This window comes from Labrus mixtus, chromosome 13, assembly GCF_963584025.1.
Source record: "Labrus mixtus chromosome 13, fLabMix1.1, whole genome shotgun sequence".
NCBI lineage: Eukaryota > Metazoa > Chordata > Actinopteri > Labriformes > Labridae > Labrus > Labrus mixtus.
The window spans coordinates 25,446,198-25,465,780 of NC_083624.1; the positions used below are offsets into that span (position 1 = coordinate 25,446,198).

The 19,583-nt window shown below is 38.6% G+C and overlaps 2 protein-coding genes across 2 annotated transcripts in view; one reads left to right on the top strand and one right to left on the bottom strand.

Moving 5' to 3' along the window:
- Positions 1 to 75: 75 nt before the first annotated feature.
- Positions 76 to 4,997, bottom strand: slc38a11 (solute carrier family 38 member 11). Its single transcript, XM_061054388.1, has 12 exons — positions 4,873 to 4,997; positions 4,655 to 4,775; positions 3,923 to 3,997; positions 3,700 to 3,834; positions 3,443 to 3,508; positions 3,215 to 3,321; positions 3,053 to 3,132; positions 2,894 to 2,964; positions 952 to 1,113; positions 747 to 859; positions 398 to 529; positions 76 to 318 (listed from the first exon to the last, which is right to left on the bottom strand). Exons 1-12 carry the CDS (start codon positions 4,885 to 4,887, stop codon positions 79 to 81), a joined length of 1,317 nt encoding a protein of 438 aa, XP_060910371.1. The 5' UTR covers positions 4,888 to 4,997; the 3' UTR covers positions 76 to 78.
- Positions 4,998 to 7,927: 2,930 nt separating this feature from the next.
- Positions 7,928 to 19,583, top strand: part of scn1laa (sodium channel, voltage-gated, type I-like, alpha) — a 29,291-nt gene continuing 17,635 nt past the window's right edge. The window contains exons 1-9 of the mRNA XM_061054375.1: positions 7,928 to 8,219; positions 14,186 to 14,502; positions 15,020 to 15,138; positions 15,268 to 15,357; positions 16,345 to 16,473; positions 17,135 to 17,226; positions 17,788 to 18,006; positions 18,396 to 18,459; positions 18,543 to 18,684. Of these exons, the coding sequence (XP_060910358.1) occupies positions 14,239 to 14,502; positions 15,020 to 15,138; positions 15,268 to 15,357; positions 16,345 to 16,473; positions 17,135 to 17,226; positions 17,788 to 18,006; positions 18,396 to 18,459; positions 18,543 to 18,684 (1,119 nt within the window). The 5' untranslated portion in view covers positions 7,928 to 8,219; positions 14,186 to 14,238. The remainder of the gene's footprint in view (positions 8,220 to 14,185; positions 14,503 to 15,019; positions 15,139 to 15,267; positions 15,358 to 16,344; positions 16,474 to 17,134; positions 17,227 to 17,787; positions 18,007 to 18,395; positions 18,460 to 18,542; positions 18,685 to 19,583) is intronic.

Genomic DNA, 19,583 nt, shown 5'->3' on the forward strand with positions numbered 1-19,583 from the left:
ACCATGTATCCTGTACAATGAGTGTTGTTTCAGAAAAATATAATAAAAACAATCAGATATTTGGTGGGATGGTCTTTTTCAGACTGGTGGTGCGGTGCTAGAAAAATTGCTTTGTACACAGTAGAACATCTCCACACCGTGTGAACAGTCTTGAGGGTAGAGGCCGATCATGATCAAACCGGTGATCATGACGAAGAAGCCCATCGCTATCAAGACGATGGGTATGACGTTTTGGCACTGTAACTTCCTGCCGGGGGAAAGCTTGAGGAAACACGCAGGTGGGATGATGAAGATCAGAGGAGTGGCACTCAGAACACCCTGGATGGCAGAAGAAAACTCTGTTAAACACTCGCTTTATTAAAAAAACTTAAATGTACAATGTTATAAGTTGGCTTACATTGAGCTCCAAAACAACTCCCAGACAATCGTAAGGCAAAGACAACGACGTGCAAGCCAGAACGATAAGGGACGTTATAAGCACATGTTCCATTTTTGAAAGATCCCTTTTGCAAATGACATTGGTTACCACCTGAAAGGAGACAAAGACAATTCAAATGCACTGCCCCCTGTAGAAGATGCTTTTTCTTTAACAGTTCTGGGAAACCACTGCAAATTGGGTGAAAGAAACCAAGCCTTCATTTTTCTTACATTTCATGAACTGTAACCCCGAGATGACCACTTTCCTTTCACATGTGTAAACATTTAACAGTTAATTCTTAGGCTGCTGTTGAGAAAGTATCCCTTACCTCTCGTGTAACAAAACACTCCAGTGGAAATGTGGCTATTATGCTGAAGCCAAAACAGAAGCGACCGAATGTCACCAGATCATCATCTCTGCAGTAGTTCTCAAAAATGTCTCCTGAAAAGTGGAAATGTGAGATAGTAAAAAACCCCATTTGAGATATTATTAAAAGGTTGAGACATAGTTCAACATAGCTCTAGCGTGGATACCTTGTGTGTAACCAGTGAAGGTGATGTAGCCGGCGACGGCAAAGGCAGCGCTGAATAAAACCGCAGAGCCTACGGATGTGTGGGTGACCCGGGACCAGTTGGCTACAGTGGGCTTCTCCAGAGAACCGTAGATAAGAAAGCTGTTGTGGTGGCATATAAATGCTGCAGAGATACACAAAGGAAGAACAACAAAGTGCCATTAATACACAAAGTCATACCTCCATAAATCTCATGATTACAGTTTGAATATATGTCTCTGTATAGTTGTTGTTTTTTACCTTGTATGAACCAAAATGAGTTTCTCATTTTATCATAAACAGATCTTATCTTTTCGCTTTAAGACTCATAAAAACTGTTTAGGCCAGACAACACTGACTGCCTTCAAGACCATGTCACATCCACATCTAAATACCTCCTAGAAGCTTTTATCCTGAAGGCGGTTGATTCATATGATTTTGCGGTCTAACTTTTTGTAAAGACCTTGGAAGACCAGAGGAGTCCTGTACTTACAGGGTGCACTGACAGACAGAGTCTCACTCAGTTCATGGTTACAACAGAAGTTCTTGGACATCTTGTGCAATGATTTAGAGAAGGCTTAACAATATTGAGACAGCGTGCCAACTAGATTAATAGTCTCAGTCGCTCTGCAGTAAAGCTGGATTGCATTTCTTACGCTGGAACAGGCAATGACTGTGAATTAAATCTGGCTCTCTGATAGGATCAATCTAATGACTTTAAATCAAAAAGCTGCTTTCATCAATTTTCTGCCCACACGGAGGCAGACAATATCCAAATTAAACTGACATGCATTCAGCTCTGACATTTTCTCATAGTATCAACTGGAAAATCAAATCCCCAATAGTCTTCTAATTGTGTAATTTAGGTTCTTATAGGTACATAATATTAAGTATCTAACAGTATTAAAATCAATACAAATTCAAAATATTCAAGTTTCTGAATGCCTTTTCTGAAATCCTGTTTAAATCCGGTGTGATTAAGCAGATATGTTTAGGAAAATGACACACAATTGTCTTGAACCGACCGTAGTAGAATTCTCATGTCAGCTAACCGGCTGTTTACATTATTAGTATTTATTTAAGGTGGTGAGTGTCAGTCATTTTCTGGTTGAGTTCAGTGTCGCGCATTCTTTCACCAGTGAATGTTGAGCATCAAGGAGGAAGAGAGAGTTCGGTAATAACGAGAAAGTAGCTAGCATCATCCAATCGTTTAGCAATGGAAAACAGAACTTCAAAAACAAACAGGGGCACCTGTGCTACAATTTGATATTTTGTTACCTAATAACCACTCAGATGACCCAAACCTACAACTTCAGCGCTGCACGTTGAGACTCTTGAAAAGGGTCAAAACTGACAATAGCTGTTTTATAACTTTGTTCTCTGACACTTTTTTTCTTTACTCAGAAATAAGCTTTAATGAAACTTTCATTATATGAGCATTTCTTTTAAATTCCAAGCCACATTTTCAGAGGCCTCAAGTGAAGTTTTGTGGGGAACATGTTTTCAACATTATTTAACTATCTGGAGGTTTTTTTGCCTCCAAGCAAATAGAGATCCAAAAGTCATGGGACTTGTTTTGGTCTCCACCCACTCCTCTTTAGTTTGATAGATGTTTGGCATTCATCACCAGGTCAAAGGTCAGCACTTAAAGCTTGGTCTGTGATTAAGACAGGTTTGGTCACAGCTTGTTTCTTAAACAGCTTAATGCCTCATGTCTAAGTAGGCCTAGCTCATTTTATATTTCTTTAGAAGCTTTTAACTCTCTTAGGAGACACATTTATTCTCTTTTCGGATATATGAGGATATTCACACATTTCTTCTATCATTTTAAATGTGTTTGCTATCCATCACTGCTCATATGTTTTTCTTTTATCAACAAACTGCTGGAGATGTTTGAGGCATCTCAATCATGCAGATAAACTCACCAAAGGAAATGAGACCGACAGCCTGAATTGCGTTCCACTTTGCAAAGGACCAGGCGTTCTGTGTGGGCACGCTATAGAGAAATGTTTTTATATTCAGTCATCAAGGAATACAGAAACATTTGATTACTGATTAGAAAACTGCAGATTGTCCATTCTCACATTTGTGGCCCAAAGGTAGCTGCTCTGATGATCGCAATGATGAGGATGGTAAGTGTCAGCAGCATTGACACGAGGGACACCTGGTAACACATAAGGGTGTTTTACCCACAGCTTCAAAATACATCAATGCAAAACGACAATCGTGTGGTCACTCAGATTTACCTTCCCAAGCTTCTCTACATTTCGATACAGTGAGAGAGGAAGCGTGAACACAATGGTTGAGAGTAGGATCACAAAGTGACGCTCTGCAAGTATGTGACCAGGACCGACTGCAAACACAAGTCAAACTCTTCATTATATGTATCATCTGATGCATTTGAATATAACAGATGCCTTTCTATTTGCTCATGTGTTTGGCAGTTATCTGAGGTAGAAACTTTAGCAGCATACCTCCAGGTATTCTCTGAAACACTTTGGTCAACGTATCGCCGGTTGTGATATTGTAGCTTATCATGGCTGAGGAGTAAAATAGTTGTAAATACAGCGTCTGTCCTATTATGACATCACAAGTCAGAACCTAAAATCTCAAACTAAGCCTCCAAATGAATAATGAGAATAAAATTATTTGTGAGACCACACTGGCAGTAATACATCTTATTCAGTGATGTAACATTCAAATATTCAACTTTGCACTTTGAAAAACTTACCAATGAAAGGATAAAGGAACTGCAGGGCAGATAAAATCAGAAATCCAGGAAACCCAAACGTGCTTTGCACCAGCGCTTGATAACTATTTGTCCCTGTGATGTTCCCTCCTTTAATAAGTAAGATGATTGTATAGTCTGCCATGAAATACAAACACACTATTAGACATACGTTTTCTAAATTCACATCTGCATTTTCAAAATAACAATTTCAAAATACATTCACCTGTAATGAACCCGACGAGTATCAAAAGCAGGAGACCAAGTGGGAGACCCGCCTGGTTCAGTGCATAAGGTAAACCTGGTCAGAAACATATAGTTTAAGAAAATACATTTTCTTGATTTTCAAAAATTCCCTTTTTTGAAGAACTCATGAGAATAAAGATGTAACGCAAAGTAATAACACATTTATGTTTCTTTCTGCAATAGCCCCAAGATTAAGACACTGCAAGAAGCTTTGAAATAAAATTAAAAGCTAGTTATTTCTGTGAGAAACAATCAGTGCATTATAACTTTGTGTTGCAAAATAATCTGAAATTCAGCTGTGTGCTACTAAACACTGGGCAGACTTTTTCATTTGATCAAATAATAAATTAACAATCTCTTTAAAACACAGAAATGGAAAAACACTTTAATTAGTTTTTTTTATCATGTGTAAAAAAGAGCAAAAAGTGTGAGAGCTACAATCCGAGGCGTGTCATCCAGATTAGGACCCAGGACATTTATGAGGTTGAACAAGTTAGAGGGCTGAACAGGGACAACAGGCGCTAATCATATGATATGGAGAGTTCACGCCTGAAAGCGCCTGAAACGCATGAAAGCATGTCCTTGTTTCACACTACTTTGTAGAAAACACATCCGATAACTTCACTGATTTGTCTCGGGGTGAAGAGTTTTTTAAAGAATAAGTTTTTTAATAGCCTGTTGGAAAAAAAAAAAAAAGGAAGTGAGTTCTTACCAATAATCCCAGACCCTATAATGGAATTAATAAAATTAAAAGACGCAGACATCATCGTGTGTCTTTGCTTTCCGGAATCTTTTCTCACAGGAATTAAAGGTGTCTCTTCCTCATCGTTAAACTGGGGGAAAAAAAGGAAACGAAGAAGTAGCCTTATAAAGATGTAAAACAACAAACGTGTGTGTTTTCCATCACAAGAGTCGTCTCATTAGACTTACCTCATCGTGAGCCATCTTGAACACCTGCTGGTCGTTGACTTGCTTCCTTCTTGCCCACCTCTACACACTGTTTATTTCTCACATATCTGTGGAGGGACTGAATTGAACGAAGTTTTGAAAGTCTGTGGACTTTTTCTCCCAAAAAAAAAAAAATGTTTTACCCAAACAGCGCCCCCAACCGGTCAAAGTCCTAAACTCAGCCTGTCAATTCCGTCCTCCTCAGCGTCACAGGATCGACAATTAAATCTATATACCATACTGTCAAAGCGACAGTTCATATGAAACATATTTAAGTTTATTTTTCTTTATGTTAACAGAGAGGCCTTAGACAAGAGTTATTAACCCGAGAGTAAAAAAAAGAGACATATCAGGCAAATATTCGAATAAACCATTTTTGTTTTGCGTCTGAATTTTCGTCTACATGGACACACTCCCTCTCTCTCTCTCTCTCTCTCTCTCTCTCTCTCTCTCTCTCTCCCCCTCTCTATCTCTCGCTCACTTTCTCCCTCTCTCTCTCTCTTTCTCCCTCTCTCTCTCTCTCTTTCTCCCCCTCTCTCTCTCGCTCACTTTCTCCCTCTCTCTCTCTCACTTTCTCACTTTCTCTCTCTTTCTCCCCCTCTCTCTCTCTCTCTCTTTCTCCCCCTCTCTCTCTCGCTCACTTTCTCCCTCTCTCTCCCCCCCTCTCTCTCTCTCACTTTCTCCCTCTCTCTCTCTCTTTCTCTCTCTTTCTCCCCCTCTCTCTCTCGTTCACTTTCTCCCTCTCTCTCTCTCTCTCTCTTTCTCCCCCTCTCTCTCTCACTCACTTTCTCCCTCTCTCTCTCTCACTTTCTCACTTTCTCCCTCTCTCTCTCTCTTTCTCTCTCTCTCCCCCCTGTCTCTCTCTCTCTCTCTCACTCACTTTCTCACTTTCTCCCTCTCCCCCTCTCTCTCTCTCTCTCGCTCACTTTCTCACTTTCTCTCTCTCTCTCGCTCACTTTCTCCCTCTCTCTTTTCCCACGGCAGGAGAGTTCAGTAAGTTTACTTGTTACCACAATTATATTCATTCCCCTGAGGTGTTTGCATATAGCCTCGACTGACACTTAGCCTAAACTGACCCTCTGTGCACCCTAAGAAACCTCGGCTTGAGACTGTGACGCAGAACGTCACTTGACGTATTGACTAATAGTCTACATATGAATAAGAAAAGAATAGCCTAGTTCAAGGAAAAACTTTTACACCGTGTCCCTTTAAAATGAACGGTATTTGAACTAACGATACCGCATACAAAGTCAAGGAGTGAAGGAAATGAAGTGTTATATGCTCAACATTTCTGATGAGAAGGAGGATTCTGCAGAATTAAATTAATTTCATTTTGCAAATTTGAAGATTATTTAGTGCAGAAAACATGATGTTTGTTTGTGTTTGGTTTTGTTTTTTACAAAGAGAAAGGACTATCAACTCAAAGTGATAATAATATAAGGAGCAAATTTAGATAGGTAACTTTGGGGGCAAAAAAAGCAAAGTATTCACAATGTAATCACAGAATAATGAGGTATTACAACACTACTTGGCAATGAATTATGTACTTAATGAATTGCTTAATAAAAACGGAATTCTTGAAACCTAAGGCCCATACTTTACTTTACATCAGACAGGTGTGTATTTAACTTACCTCCGAAATCAGGTTGCATTATTTCACTTGGTGCCAAAATATGCCATAAGGCATGCATGGAAATGAGGGATTAAAGGATTGAAGGATTGCCCTTTGAATCTGAATTTGAAAAGACCTCTTTGTTTAGGGTTAGGGTTAATGAACATGGAAAGAAGTCAAAATATTCTGTACAGTGAGAGAAAAAAGAGAACTGTTTCTCAAGCTCAGATTGGGAAAAAAAATGTTGTGAAATTTAATAAAATTAGGTTAGAGGTTCCTGCAGATTTTCTTGCAATAATATCACACCTCGAGAAATCCGAGGCCACCACACCAGAATCACCAGAATTGTATCACTTCCTCACTTTAAAAGATATAGTTTAGTTGAAGAAGACATTGTGTCAAAGTTAAAACCAGAGAGTGGTTTGAATGAGTCATTGTGAAAAAAAATGGTCTAACACACAATCATTTCAATTCATTCTAGTAACACGTCTTTTTAACTCCTGTTCTTTCATAGCCTCTGCAGCGGATGAGTCATTATACAAGCTTAAGCAAGCAGTTAGATGTTTTAAAACATGATGGAGGAAATACTTAAAGTCCTTTCATTTTGTGCCATTTTGGTGAAGCCTGTGAATTAAGCAGTACATCTAATCTCTTGTTAGTAATGGTCTTGTTTTTGTTGTGGGTCATATAGGCCAAGAGGAATAATTTAATTTTCAGTCTGATTTATGACCAGCTAAAAAAACTCCTCACAGGAGCTTTAAATGTCTACATGTCAAGTAGGCTATACAAGTCTTTGAATAAATGGGGTTTCATAATATGTTCCCTTATTTCAGTACTTCACACTGATATAGGCTACTTTAAAAAAAAATGGAAATACATGCCACATGTTGTTACTAACCCATTAGTCAATTTCTATTTAAATGTTTTTTTAGGCTATAAATGTCTCTGTATGTATGTAGGCTATTTTTGTAGGCCTATGTACTGTATGTATGTATAGATAGATAACACTTGTGCGGGCTGCTGTTTTGTGTCCACCAGGTGGCGTCAGACTTACAGTTAATGCTCTGACACAGTCAAGTTACCCATCAGAGTTTTTACATAATAAATGACCCCCCCGCACCTGAAACAAATGTAATCTACCAAACTTATTCTTTTGTTTAAACTGTTTTCCCCTCACTGATTGTGTCAGCAACTGTTATGATTGAAAATTTGCCCAGACAGGAGACCAATATGGCTCCAACAAACTCTACCCTATTGACACCCCTCCTCTTACACACACATACACACATATACACACACACTCTGTGTGAGTACACGAACTGATCCATAGTTGTGGCTTTAGCTTTTAGTTTATGATATAGCCTACGCCGGATTGCAAACATCTGGATTCCCGACAATTAGGCTACTCGCGGAAATGACCACAATTTTATCTCCACAGCCACTCTGGCATCTCTGCCCTCACTTGGTACCCAGGAACATCCGGAAGCAGCACAGCTCAGTACTCTGACTCTGCGCGGAGGGGCGGATGAAATAACGCACTCTCTCTTCTTCTATGTTTTTTTTTCTCCGTCCAAACCGTGGAAATAAACAGAAGTGCTTTGAGATACTTCAAAGTCTTTAAACGAACGGACAAGTTATTATCAAAGCCTTTTTTCCCACGCAGAAAGTCTTTCTCTGCGGTTTATTTGTTTCACCTGTCGAGGATGGAACACTAAAGGTGAGTAAAAAAGAATCTGTTAAAGTTGTTGGCTGTCTGAGAAATGTGTCTAAAATGAACAGAAAAGTTGGTTTAGCCTATTTGTTCAAGCAACATAAACAACGTGTGTCTTTTAAATCTATCTATCTATCTATCTATCTATCTATCTATCTATCTATCTATATATATATATATATATATATATATATATATATATATATATATCTGAAAAAGTTGTGACTTATAAAGTATTGGCTACATTCAAAATTCCAGTGACAACATTTCTTTTGTTTTCTGTATTGAATGTTTTTTTCTTCTATAAAAAGCGCAGTGCCTGAGGGGTTTAACCCTTTATACTATGATGGAGCCTTTTCTATGTTCTATCATATTTTTTAAATGTCATCTTTATCATATTACTCTTTTGGGAGGCCTGTGTGGAAAAAAAAGTGATTGATTTCCTCTTGGCCATATAGCCAAAGACTAGAGTGCAAATCATGGGCTTCAACATATTACACAAGTTAATGGGCATGGCAGCAATTATTAGCCCACACTCCATCTTAGATGACTTCCTGCTTACTTGACTGTCAACATGGTTATTAGATTGCTGTCAATTAGAGGCTACGCTGTTTCTGTTTGTCTACTATCTGCCTGGCATGTGCACACACACACACACACACACACACACACACACACACACACACACACACAGTACAGCTGGGCGTAAATCATGGCAATAAAAACATGAATTTAATCCTGAGAACTATGTTAACAGCTCTTCATCACCTGCAATTTTGCCAACGCCCTGAATGGGCAAAGATCTGATCCTGATCCTGTAGTCTGTGAGAGGCAGCGGAGAGCATTAGTTGTGAGCACTTAAGAGCTGTGAGTGTGCAGGTCCCTTAGGAGCCCAGAGATACGGACCCTGGGATAACTCTGTTTAGGCCTACATGTACTGAATACTGAAGGTAAAATCATTTGTTGTTTTAAGACTACTCATACATCTAACTCTAACACCGTAGTTAGAGGCCTACAGTTCCAGCTTGTTGTGGTGGTCAGTTTAACGGGCCAGGAGTGACCAGAAACTGAGTTGTAGTTGGGATGAAAACCGTTGTTCCCTTATTGTCAAAATCTCTTTGAATATACAGATGGGCGTGTGTGTTTTGTATTGACCTAGACATCAAAACAGTATGAACCCGTCCCTGCCACACTGGTTCTTTTAGGTTGTGTTGTTGACAGTAGTTGAGCTCGAGTAATTTGAGTATAAAGTGAACCTGATAATGAACTCTGTGATTTTTTTCCCCCCAACTGTTATAAAACTGTACCTCAGGTCAATTCAATCCCTTTTTTTTAACAGATCCAGATTTGAGACAAAATGAATTGCAAAAGCAGTCTGACATTGACACTTCCTCTGTCAGGGCTGCAAAGCGAGTTCCTGCTAGCGCAATAAACCAGGTGTTGCATTTAAAAAAAAGATTTCCATTCAGTTTAATTTGACTAAATACCGTCTGTTTTAACAGCCTGGGGTAATGCTAAATTAAATTTGCCTTTAACCTAAGACAAACCTAATGAAGTGGCTTAAAAGCTTTATAGTGATGATCTCTAACATTCAAAAGTTGTTCTGAAAAAATGAACTGATGTCCACTTTGTATGGCTGCATCTACTGTGTTAGTGATAATGTCTCTCGCTGGAACAGAAGAAATTCTTTCAAAATATTTGTAATACTTTATCGCCTTTAAAGTGTTAATTCAGGATTTTTAAAGTCAGGTTGTTTGAGGTAGATGTTCATAAAGCTAACACAGAGACCAGGTAGCAGTTTGAGACGGGGTCAGGAGAAACATAGCATGAAGTCAGATTTAACCAAAGCTCTTAGAATGATTATTATTTGCATGTGTCAACTCACTTTGACATAAACAGCCCTTCCCTTGAGCACTATGTTTTTATACATACAACAGCCCTGTATTCCTACACAATACACTATGCATTACAGGTGGTGCTCGCTTATGTTTTTTTTTTACAATCTGTTCAAACAGAGCGTCCTGTTCACCATATGGATTACACAGAGTTCTGACTTTAACTGCCCTGAATGTAAACATCAACACAATACGAGCAACACTGAGATGTCTCCATGTTTGCACTAATCATGTCAGCCAATAATGAAAAAAAATCCTCTGTGTTCACTAAAGTGCTATATCCTTTCCATTATAATGTATGTCATGTGTTGTCTCTTATAATAACTGCAGACCCAAACAACTGATCTGATATCATATGTTAGAATACAGAGCAGAGCACACATCATTCCAAAGGAAAGGGGTTCATGTTGACTTTATGGTGAAGTGATGAAAATAACCAAAAATAATACAAACACTTGTATTTTGACTTCTTTTAGTGGCTAAAGTACACATTTCTTGTGAACTCATCTTTATTCTCTCATGCTTGTAGCTCACATTACAGTAAATGTGTGGAGAAAGTTCCAAATGCAGAAAAAGAGACCTGGTGAGAGTGTGCCAATTTTTCATGCAGGGCAAACAGGCTTCAGTTTATTATTCATCAGAGTGTAATTTAAGTTTTCTTCAGAATATGTCTTTCAGGAGACAACAGCAGCATGGACACCAACAGTAGCTTTATCCTTTAATTGGTTACACTGGTTTCATTGGTAGGAAGCATAGAGAGGCAACAGACTTCAGTCCGTCTCTAACCTCATCTAAGTACCTGGAAGTACTTTGAAGTCAATGAAATGAAGTTTCTAATGATTAATGGACATTAAATATTGAAGCTGAGCTTCTGTTTCACACGGCATTAGTGTTTAATATATACTTATAGGTGACTCTGAGGCGGAGGTAAGACATCACTTAAAGCTCAACAGAAGTACACTGTAGGGTGAAACTAACGTGTTGACATTGTGTTCCAGCGAGAGTTCAGGGAAACATAAGGCTCCATTTTAGGTTGGTCTGCGTGAGGTCATGATGCCGACAGGTTGCAGATAAAGTGAAGTGGGCCTATTTGAAGCTTCAAAGTGGCAGCTCATATCTCACCTTGTGGGTAATGAGTGGGGAACAGATTGACAGATTGATGCATACCATTAGAGGTTAGACATGACAGGTTGACCTTGTTTGGTTGGCTTGAAATCAGTGTTTGTTATATCATTTTTTTTTATTTCAGGTAGTTATTAGAAACTTTTTTTTCTCACTATTAACTAAATGTTGGTCCAGTATCTTTAAACAAGACTATATTGTTTTTTTTTTTAAAAATACTTTGGTTCTATAGTAGCAATGTATAAAGGGACTTTGTTTTCAAATGATCATGTCGTAGAGAGCTTTCATCAGTGAACGAGATGCAGAAGAACATTTGAACCAGAACTGAGTAGTTAAGCCATGAACAATATCATCCATTAAAGAGTGCATACATGAGACACACTGTATACAGTACCCGACAATAAACCAGTCAGGATTTACACACATACTTTGCAATAGAATACTGTATAAACATCAAACTCTTTATCAGTGTTTTGTATGAAACATGACTAAAAAATATTATTGAAATCTATTCCTTAATCGTTCCCTTTAAGCGCGTGTCATGTTTTAAGGCGCATTACAGGTTTGTGTATGCAGTGAGCTTGTGTTGGAGCTTTATTACTGCATGGCCTCAAAGACTCACATTGACAAGTGTACGAGGAGGCCAGACGTCCTGGTCTTATAAAGAGGTTGAGGTCTGTCGGCGCTCTGAGTGACTGCGGTACACGTTTTGGAATTGTGTTGAATTATATTTGACATTGACAATGACATAATTGGATCAGACGAACAACAAAGTGGGATGTGAATGTTTGTGTTGTAATGTTTCTGTGCAGAGACGACAGCTCTGCTGACACACATGATCGCTCGGGTGATCGCTTTGTTTTAGAAAAACAGCGACTCTTCCTATTGTGGTCCGTGTAAATCATGTTGTCATCTGTAGTTCATCACTAGAGTCCTTCAATCAAACTCCACTTTACATTACATCAGTACCTACTTGCTGTGTTTCAATTAGGGAGGGGGGCGCATAGTAACATAGCATAGCATAGTATCGCCATTTTTTGTGAGGTATTATTGTACAGAAACACAGATTCCAAGTTGGATCGCATGAAATAAGAAGTTTTGGGATGCAATTCTGTTGCTCTATATTGTAATAACAATATGAGATACGATGAACAAATATTAAAGAGTCCATATTCCAATGTCGATCTGCTGTTTGCTGCACGTTTCTCCTAAATCTAAAATAATTTCTAAAAATGTGTTTTTTTCCACTACATCATTTGCAACAATTCATCATCTTCTAAGCTTTATCTGACTACATCAAAATAAGCTTTTTATCCAACCAATAGGTCAGTTATACACATTTCAATGAGAAAGCATTGCTTGTTTACATTAAAAGAAAAATCATTTATTGAGACAAATTCAGACTTTTGTAATGGTTTCATTGCACCTGTGATTTATTTTGCAGCTCTAAAGGTCACATATTATTAAAAATGCACGTTACCATGGTATTCCAACACTACTGTGTGTCCCTAGCCTGTTGACAGATCCCGCAGATTATGACAAAAATCCATCCCCTCTCTCTTTTGCCTGCTCCACTTTTCAGAAAGTGCGTGCTCAAACGGGCGGTTTGGAGATTTTCCCTTTATGACATCACAAAGGTGGGTGACACTCCCACAGCTAGGTGTTTGTTCTCCCCACTGAGTCTGCATTATCATCGTAAACAGTAGGGCATGGTGCAAGGAAGCCAAAGCGACATTCCCTTTGAGAGAGGGGGAGTGGTCAGACACAGCTCATTAGCATTTAAAGCTACAGACACAGAAACAGCCTGTTCTGACCACCGCTGAAATTACACAGCGGTGGTCTATAGGCATGCTAAAAAACAGGATCAGAGTGGATTTTTAACAAGGAAGGATGTTTTGAGTTACTCCGAGACTTGTTTGAGCTGGTTGAATAGGAGTGTAATATGTGACCTTTAATGCCGAGCATAATTTTTTCATTATATACATCAATGCAGTAATGTTATTATTATTGCAAATTACTTTCAGTTTGCCAAGTTGAAAGGGTGTAACTTTTCTCTACAAGTTGTATGACTCTAAATACTTGTTATAATGGTTAAGTTGGACTGTGTTGACTGGTACACACATTTAAAATGTTAGGTAAAAGTTTTGTGTCCTGTTAATTAATAACTATTTACAGTATTTTATTACAATATTTAGTACATAGCCATGTTTAAGAAATTGTAATAATATGGTATCAAGAGTAATGTATTACTAATTCACCATCTCTGTAAGGGTCACAGAAGTTTCTCAGATGTCTAACAACCCAGTGCTGCGTGCAGTGTGTTTGTGATTGATTCCTAGCGTCACAGCTTGTGGAAGTATTCTATTACAATATTGCATTCAGATCAGGCAAAAGCTCTCAGAGGCAGGGCACCAAGAGAGAGACAGTGCAGCCTGTGGTACATTCATATTTAATACTGCATAGCTCTGCCTCACACATTATACCAGGCAGGCCTATTAGCAGGATGAATCTCTTCCTCCCTCCGCTCTGTCTGAGGGAGAGCTGGACTCTCTTCATTTTGAGGGATGGAGGAAGGGAGCCAAGTCTCACCTGGAATTGATCATTGTCATGTCAAATCTTAATTTTATCTACAGAGGGGCAGATAATTAGATCTAATTTTACCATAGCTGGCATGAATGTATGTGTATGACAGGCCTCTATAGGCTCATTATAGGATACCACTTCCTGAGATGATGATCTCTGAGATACAGCACAGAACCACACCCACCTTCCTCTGCTCTCATTATAAAGCACTTCTCATCTGCCAACAGAAATACAGTGCCAGAAATGCTTTCAATGGCTTGATCCCAATAAGATACCATATGATGTTAGATTATGAAATAGAACACAGATTTTTAAAACAGCGGTTTTTACAACAACTAATCAGATGCTCCTTATCCAATCTGACCCCTGCAGGCCTTTCCCATGTTGGAGGCTAGCTGCTCACTCTGAAGGTGCAGGATGAAAAGATGGCACAGCTGCTTGTACCACCAGGTATAGACAGCTTCCGTCGCTTTAGCCGTGAGTCCCTCAAAGTCATCGAGAAGCGGATCGCAGAGGAGAAGGCCAACAAGCCCAAGGGGGAGAAGAAAAAACGCAATGATGACAACGAGCTCAAGCCCAGCCGTGACCTGGAGGCGGGCAAATCCCTCCCAATGCTGTACGGGGACGTTCCTAAAGGCATGGTGTCGACACCGCTGGAGGACCTGGACCCCTACTACTGTAATCAAAAAGTAGGTTACACAACAGTCACTTCTGACCACGTTCTTTGACTGATTCAGTCCATGAACGGTGACACAGACAGAAAGGGGACTTTTTACTGCACAGTGTGCATCACTGGGCCTCAGGCTGGTGTTCTTAATGACATTATTTAACATTATAGCAGATAGACTTCATTTGATGCAACTTGTGCCTCTGAATCACACGGGCTACCAAAGTAACTGACAACAGGCTCTTATTTCACTGATTGCACAACAATTGGAACCATACAGATATAATGGATAATACAAAGTAGCTGCTCTATGATGATGTGTATACAACAGTGAAGGAAAATATGTAGCCTATGTGTTGATTGACAACAGTCTGGTTCCATTTCTGCTGATACCTGAGTTTACATTTCAGACAGTAACAGAGGTAAACACTGGTATAAATATTGGAATGGCTCAATTTGAAACTATCATTTTGACATTTCTGTAAACTATAATGAAATGAATTGTGACTATTGTATTCACATCAATCTTTTCTTTTCAGACTTTCACAGTGTTAAACAAAGGGAACATCATCTTCCGCTTCAACGCCGAACCTGCCTTGTACCTCCTGAGCCCCTTCAACCTCATAAGAAGAATATCAATGAAGATTTTGGTACACTCATATCCTTTTCAAAACACAAATATCTGATAAGCATGAGTCCTGTGAATGTTCTGTGTTTGCACTGCTAGATAAGATTGATTATAGAGTTATTCATTAAGCTTACTGGCTTCCTTGACAACTGCCTGCAAATTATTCAGTATGGTGATTATGTGCACTATTCTTGCCAACTGTGCATTCATGACTATGAGTGAACCGCAGAAGTGGACAAAAAATGTCGAGTAAGTTTCCTCACACACTAAATAACACGTTTAGTAGAGGAACAATCCCCCCCAAAAAAGGGTGTCCCTACCCGAGGTAGAAGAAAGCACAACCATATTTGTTTTATAACTTTATCAAGTCTAGTTTATGAAATGGATTGGTTGTATAAAAACATTTGACTGAAAAAATTACTTTTATTTGTTGTTTTTTTGCATCTTACCAGAAACTGAAAACAGTGAAAATTAAGGCTTCTCCTGAAGGGACAGCTCCTGCCATATCACACGTATCTCTGGAATTCAAGATCAGTATGTCACCAAATTTTGACTGAATGTTCACAGACCATTATTAATAACGATTAAGTAAAGTTTGAATCAAAACCATTTGACATTTTTGAAATATACACACTTAAACAGGTTTAGGCAAAATTGAAATGTGAAATAAGAAAGGTATGTATATCAAAGTGTGTCATTTAAAGGCAGGGTTGGCCATTTTCTCCAGATACAATTTTTTAAGATTTTGGTTGAAATTGTCTTTAGGTCCTTTCAGACATTAATAATTCATGTGCTCTGAAAAAGGAATGAAGAAAATTTGTCATCTTTTAACAGTAACTGGATGAAGGGATAGTCTTTGTACCCTGATTAGGTTAAAGTGATGAAAAAAAGCTACAGTAGCTATTTTTGTGGAATAGTTAACAGTTTTTTTGTTTTTTTTTTACTCTCATGATGGCGTAAATGTGTGAGATCTTATTTTACCTCTTTATGTATAAAGCAACCAATAAAGTAATTTTCTAGTAAAATATTTGTTAAAAACCTTCCATTTCATAAGCTGGACATGTTTAAGTTATGAATAAATATGTTTGTGCTTTGTTCTGCCTTGATGTAGGGGATCGACATTTTTTAGGGGCCCAAAGTTCCTCTACAAGTTATATATATATATATTTCACAAATGTACTATTACACACAGTGAAAATGTGGTTTAGCTGGACGATTATATTTTGTTTCCAACAGGTACACCTTTACTGCAGTGTATACCATTGAATCCCTCGTTAAAATTTTAGCCCGAGGGTTTTGCATAGGGAAATTCACGTTTCTAAGAGATCCCTGGAACTGGTTGGATTTCAGTGTCATTGTCATGGCGTGAGTACTTCAGTCATTCTAATTCATGAACAATTGTTACATAATTTCACCCAAAGGTCCTTCCCCTATAGAGTGTGTGTTAGAGGTGCATAAACAGACAACATGCCTTACTGGTTTATCAAAAGGAACTGTCAAAATGTTCAAAGTATTTTATCATTTGAGACCATTACTCATATATAAAATATCAGTTATGAATTAGTTCATAAGTGAACTTTGAGCACATAATTCCTTCTCAAGGCAGCTAACCGTTGTGTAGTTTCCTTATTAGCAGTCAAATGTGTACTTTCTCAATCCGGAATTTGGTACTATTTTAATCTGTGGATGGATACATATTCAAAACACTATTGAGTGATTACAGGAGGTCTACTGTCCAAAGGAATAGGCTATAATAGGGTTTGGAAAATCAAAAACAAGATTTAAATAGACAATCAATTTGCTCTTAACTTTTTATGGAATTTGTTAATCAGGAAAATATAGATTATTATCAGTATTTCTCATCCCCTTCTTTCAACCTTCATATGCATTCTTCAGTTGACCTTCTTTACCTGATGCTCTGTAAACTACAATGTAATAATGGTGTCTATCTGTAAAACATTTCAGTGTATCAAATTGTGTTGTTGTCTCAGTCAATATTCTACCGTAATTGTACGTTTTCCTGCAGGTATGCAACAGAGTTTTTGAACATGGGCAATTTCTCAGCTCTCCGGACATTCAGAGTGCTGAGAGCGTTTAAAGCTATCTCAGTTATCCCAGGTAAGCAGTTGGAACAAGTGCAAGTTAGTTAAACGCTTGCGAAACTTTCCCCAGCTCCCCTCTGACCTCCCCTCTGACCTCCCCTCTGACCTCCCCTCTGACCTCCCCTCCCTCCTCCAATACCTTCCCCTTCTGCAACCGTCATGACATGTGCGTATGTTGGCTGCGCCATTAGAGCATAAACCAAGTATTTCCGATCCTCCCTCAACACCTCAGTTAAGTCTAGCAGGTTAGTCTAGCAACTCATTGCTACGTTAGCTGCCACCATAGCATAAACCAGAGCTATCTGGAAGTAGTCTTGCATTGTTTGAAAGGTAAGCTCCTTATTCATACAAGAATGAGAATGTGTGGAACAACAAATACAATAGCTTGTATTCTTCCTTTTCATTCAAATGTCCGCTGTGAGTCCTAGAATTTTAGGGAGTGAAATGCAAAGTTGGTGGAGTATTCATTTAAAAAAAAAATTAAAAAGCCCAACGACATCTCTTTGTAACCTTTGCACGTGCATACAATGTCTTTGAATTCATTATCTGGAGTAACAAGTGACACTCTGTCCTTCAGGCCTGAAGACCATCGTTGCGGCGTTGTTCCAGGCAGTGAAGAAACTTGCCGATGTGATGATCCTCACTGTCTTTTGTCTGAGCGTCTTCGCCCTCATAGGGTTACAACTGTTTATGGGCCATTTAAAGCAAAAGTGTATAAAGACAATTGATAATTCCACAACAAATGGGACTGAAGCCAATGGAAACTTCAGCTGGGAGGATTATGCATCTGATACGAGTGAGTATTCATTTTGAAGAACTTGCACTTGTACAAAAAATTTCAAATCATTAAAGATATTCATGATAAGAAGGATAAATTAATTGTATTAAGAAGTTGATATATTCTCCACTTCTTTAGAAACTACGCCTCTACTTTCAGTTCAAGTCCAATACAATTACTCTGGATATAATCCATGCGTCATTCTAAGCTTTTGTTTGCACCGTGTTGAACTACAACATTCACAGAAAGAGGATTTAGTTCAGCACTCTCGTGTAGATGCATTATCAGTGCTCCTATTCTAATCACATTATATTGGATTTTTACTCCGCATCTACCTTTGTCTTCTTTGCAACCTCTGCTGAAAAATCACCACCGATTAATACAACTTTTCCTCCTTTCCCCATCAGAGAATCATTATGTCCTTCCAGGCAAACGAGATGCATTGCTTTGTGGGAATGGCAGTGAATCTGGGTAAGCGTATTGCCCTACCACCAGATGAATGGATACAATAGTAAATTATTTTATTTCTCATATGATACATCTGTTTGTTGCAGGCAGTGTCCAGAAGGCTACAGTTGCATCAAACATGGAAAAAACCCGGACTATAATTACACCAGTTTTGACTCGTTTGGTTGGGCCTTCCTCTCTCTGTTCAGGCTGATGACACAGGATTACTGGGAAAACCTCTACCAGCAGGTGTGCTTTGGAATTAGAAAATCTGCCATTTCTAGGAGTAAAATAAATATAAAGCATCACTTTATCAAAGAAAATTGTTGAGTTTATAAATAACAATTTAAATATGCTGTTTTCCAGCATATTAAAAGAAAGGAGAAAAGGGAGGGATGGAGACAAATATATATAAATTAATTTAATCTATTCATATAGATGAATCATATGACTCGTGCTGTTATACAGTCAAACATCTACCCATACACAAACGTATAGTCATACATAGGAAATAATACTTTTATACATGTGTACAGATATTTATACAAGTATAAGGTAATGAAAAGCAACGTTTTGAATCTTTCAAATAAGTTGTCTGTGTACATCCTCGAGTTATCATGACCCTAAAATGGGCAAGAGAACAGGTAATGTTTTTGAAAATTAAGCTGATTCCAGGATTCATTAGAGGGCTATGATTCTTTTTGCACTCATAATACAAACAGACACAATCCTCTTTTCTAAAAGTATGGCCAAGTTTTATCATCTGAATATTTTAAAATACATAACTACTATTACTACACCTCTTCGTCCCCTATGGGACATAAGGCTTCAATCAGCACTCTCCATTGCATTCGGTCCCTGGCAGCATGTTGGGCCTCTTCCCATGACAGGTTCATCTGTTCCAGCTCTTGTGTCACAGTTCTGCACCAGGTGGTTTTTGGCCTCCCAGGTTTTCTTTTGCCTGGTGATGTTCATCTTAAGGCGACTTTTGTGATGCGGTCCTGCTCCATCCTCAACACATGTCGTAGCCATCTCAGGCGTCTGTGCGTAATCTCCTTGGTGATGCTCCAGCTTCCCATTTTCTTGTAAAGGTCATTGTTGAAGATCTTATTAGGCCAAAAGATGTCTGTTTTGACAACTCGCCAGCT

Coding starts and splice junctions, on each gene's coding strand:
- slc38a11 (XM_061054388.1), bottom strand. Junction 3,133..3,214: donor ATGTAGAGAAGCTTGGGAAG/GTAAATCTGAGT, acceptor ATGTGTTACCAG/GTGTCCCTCGTGTCAATGCT. Junction 860..951: donor CTTCACTGGTTACACACAAG/GTATCCACGCTA, acceptor TCCACTTTTCAG/GAGACATTTTTGAGAACTAC.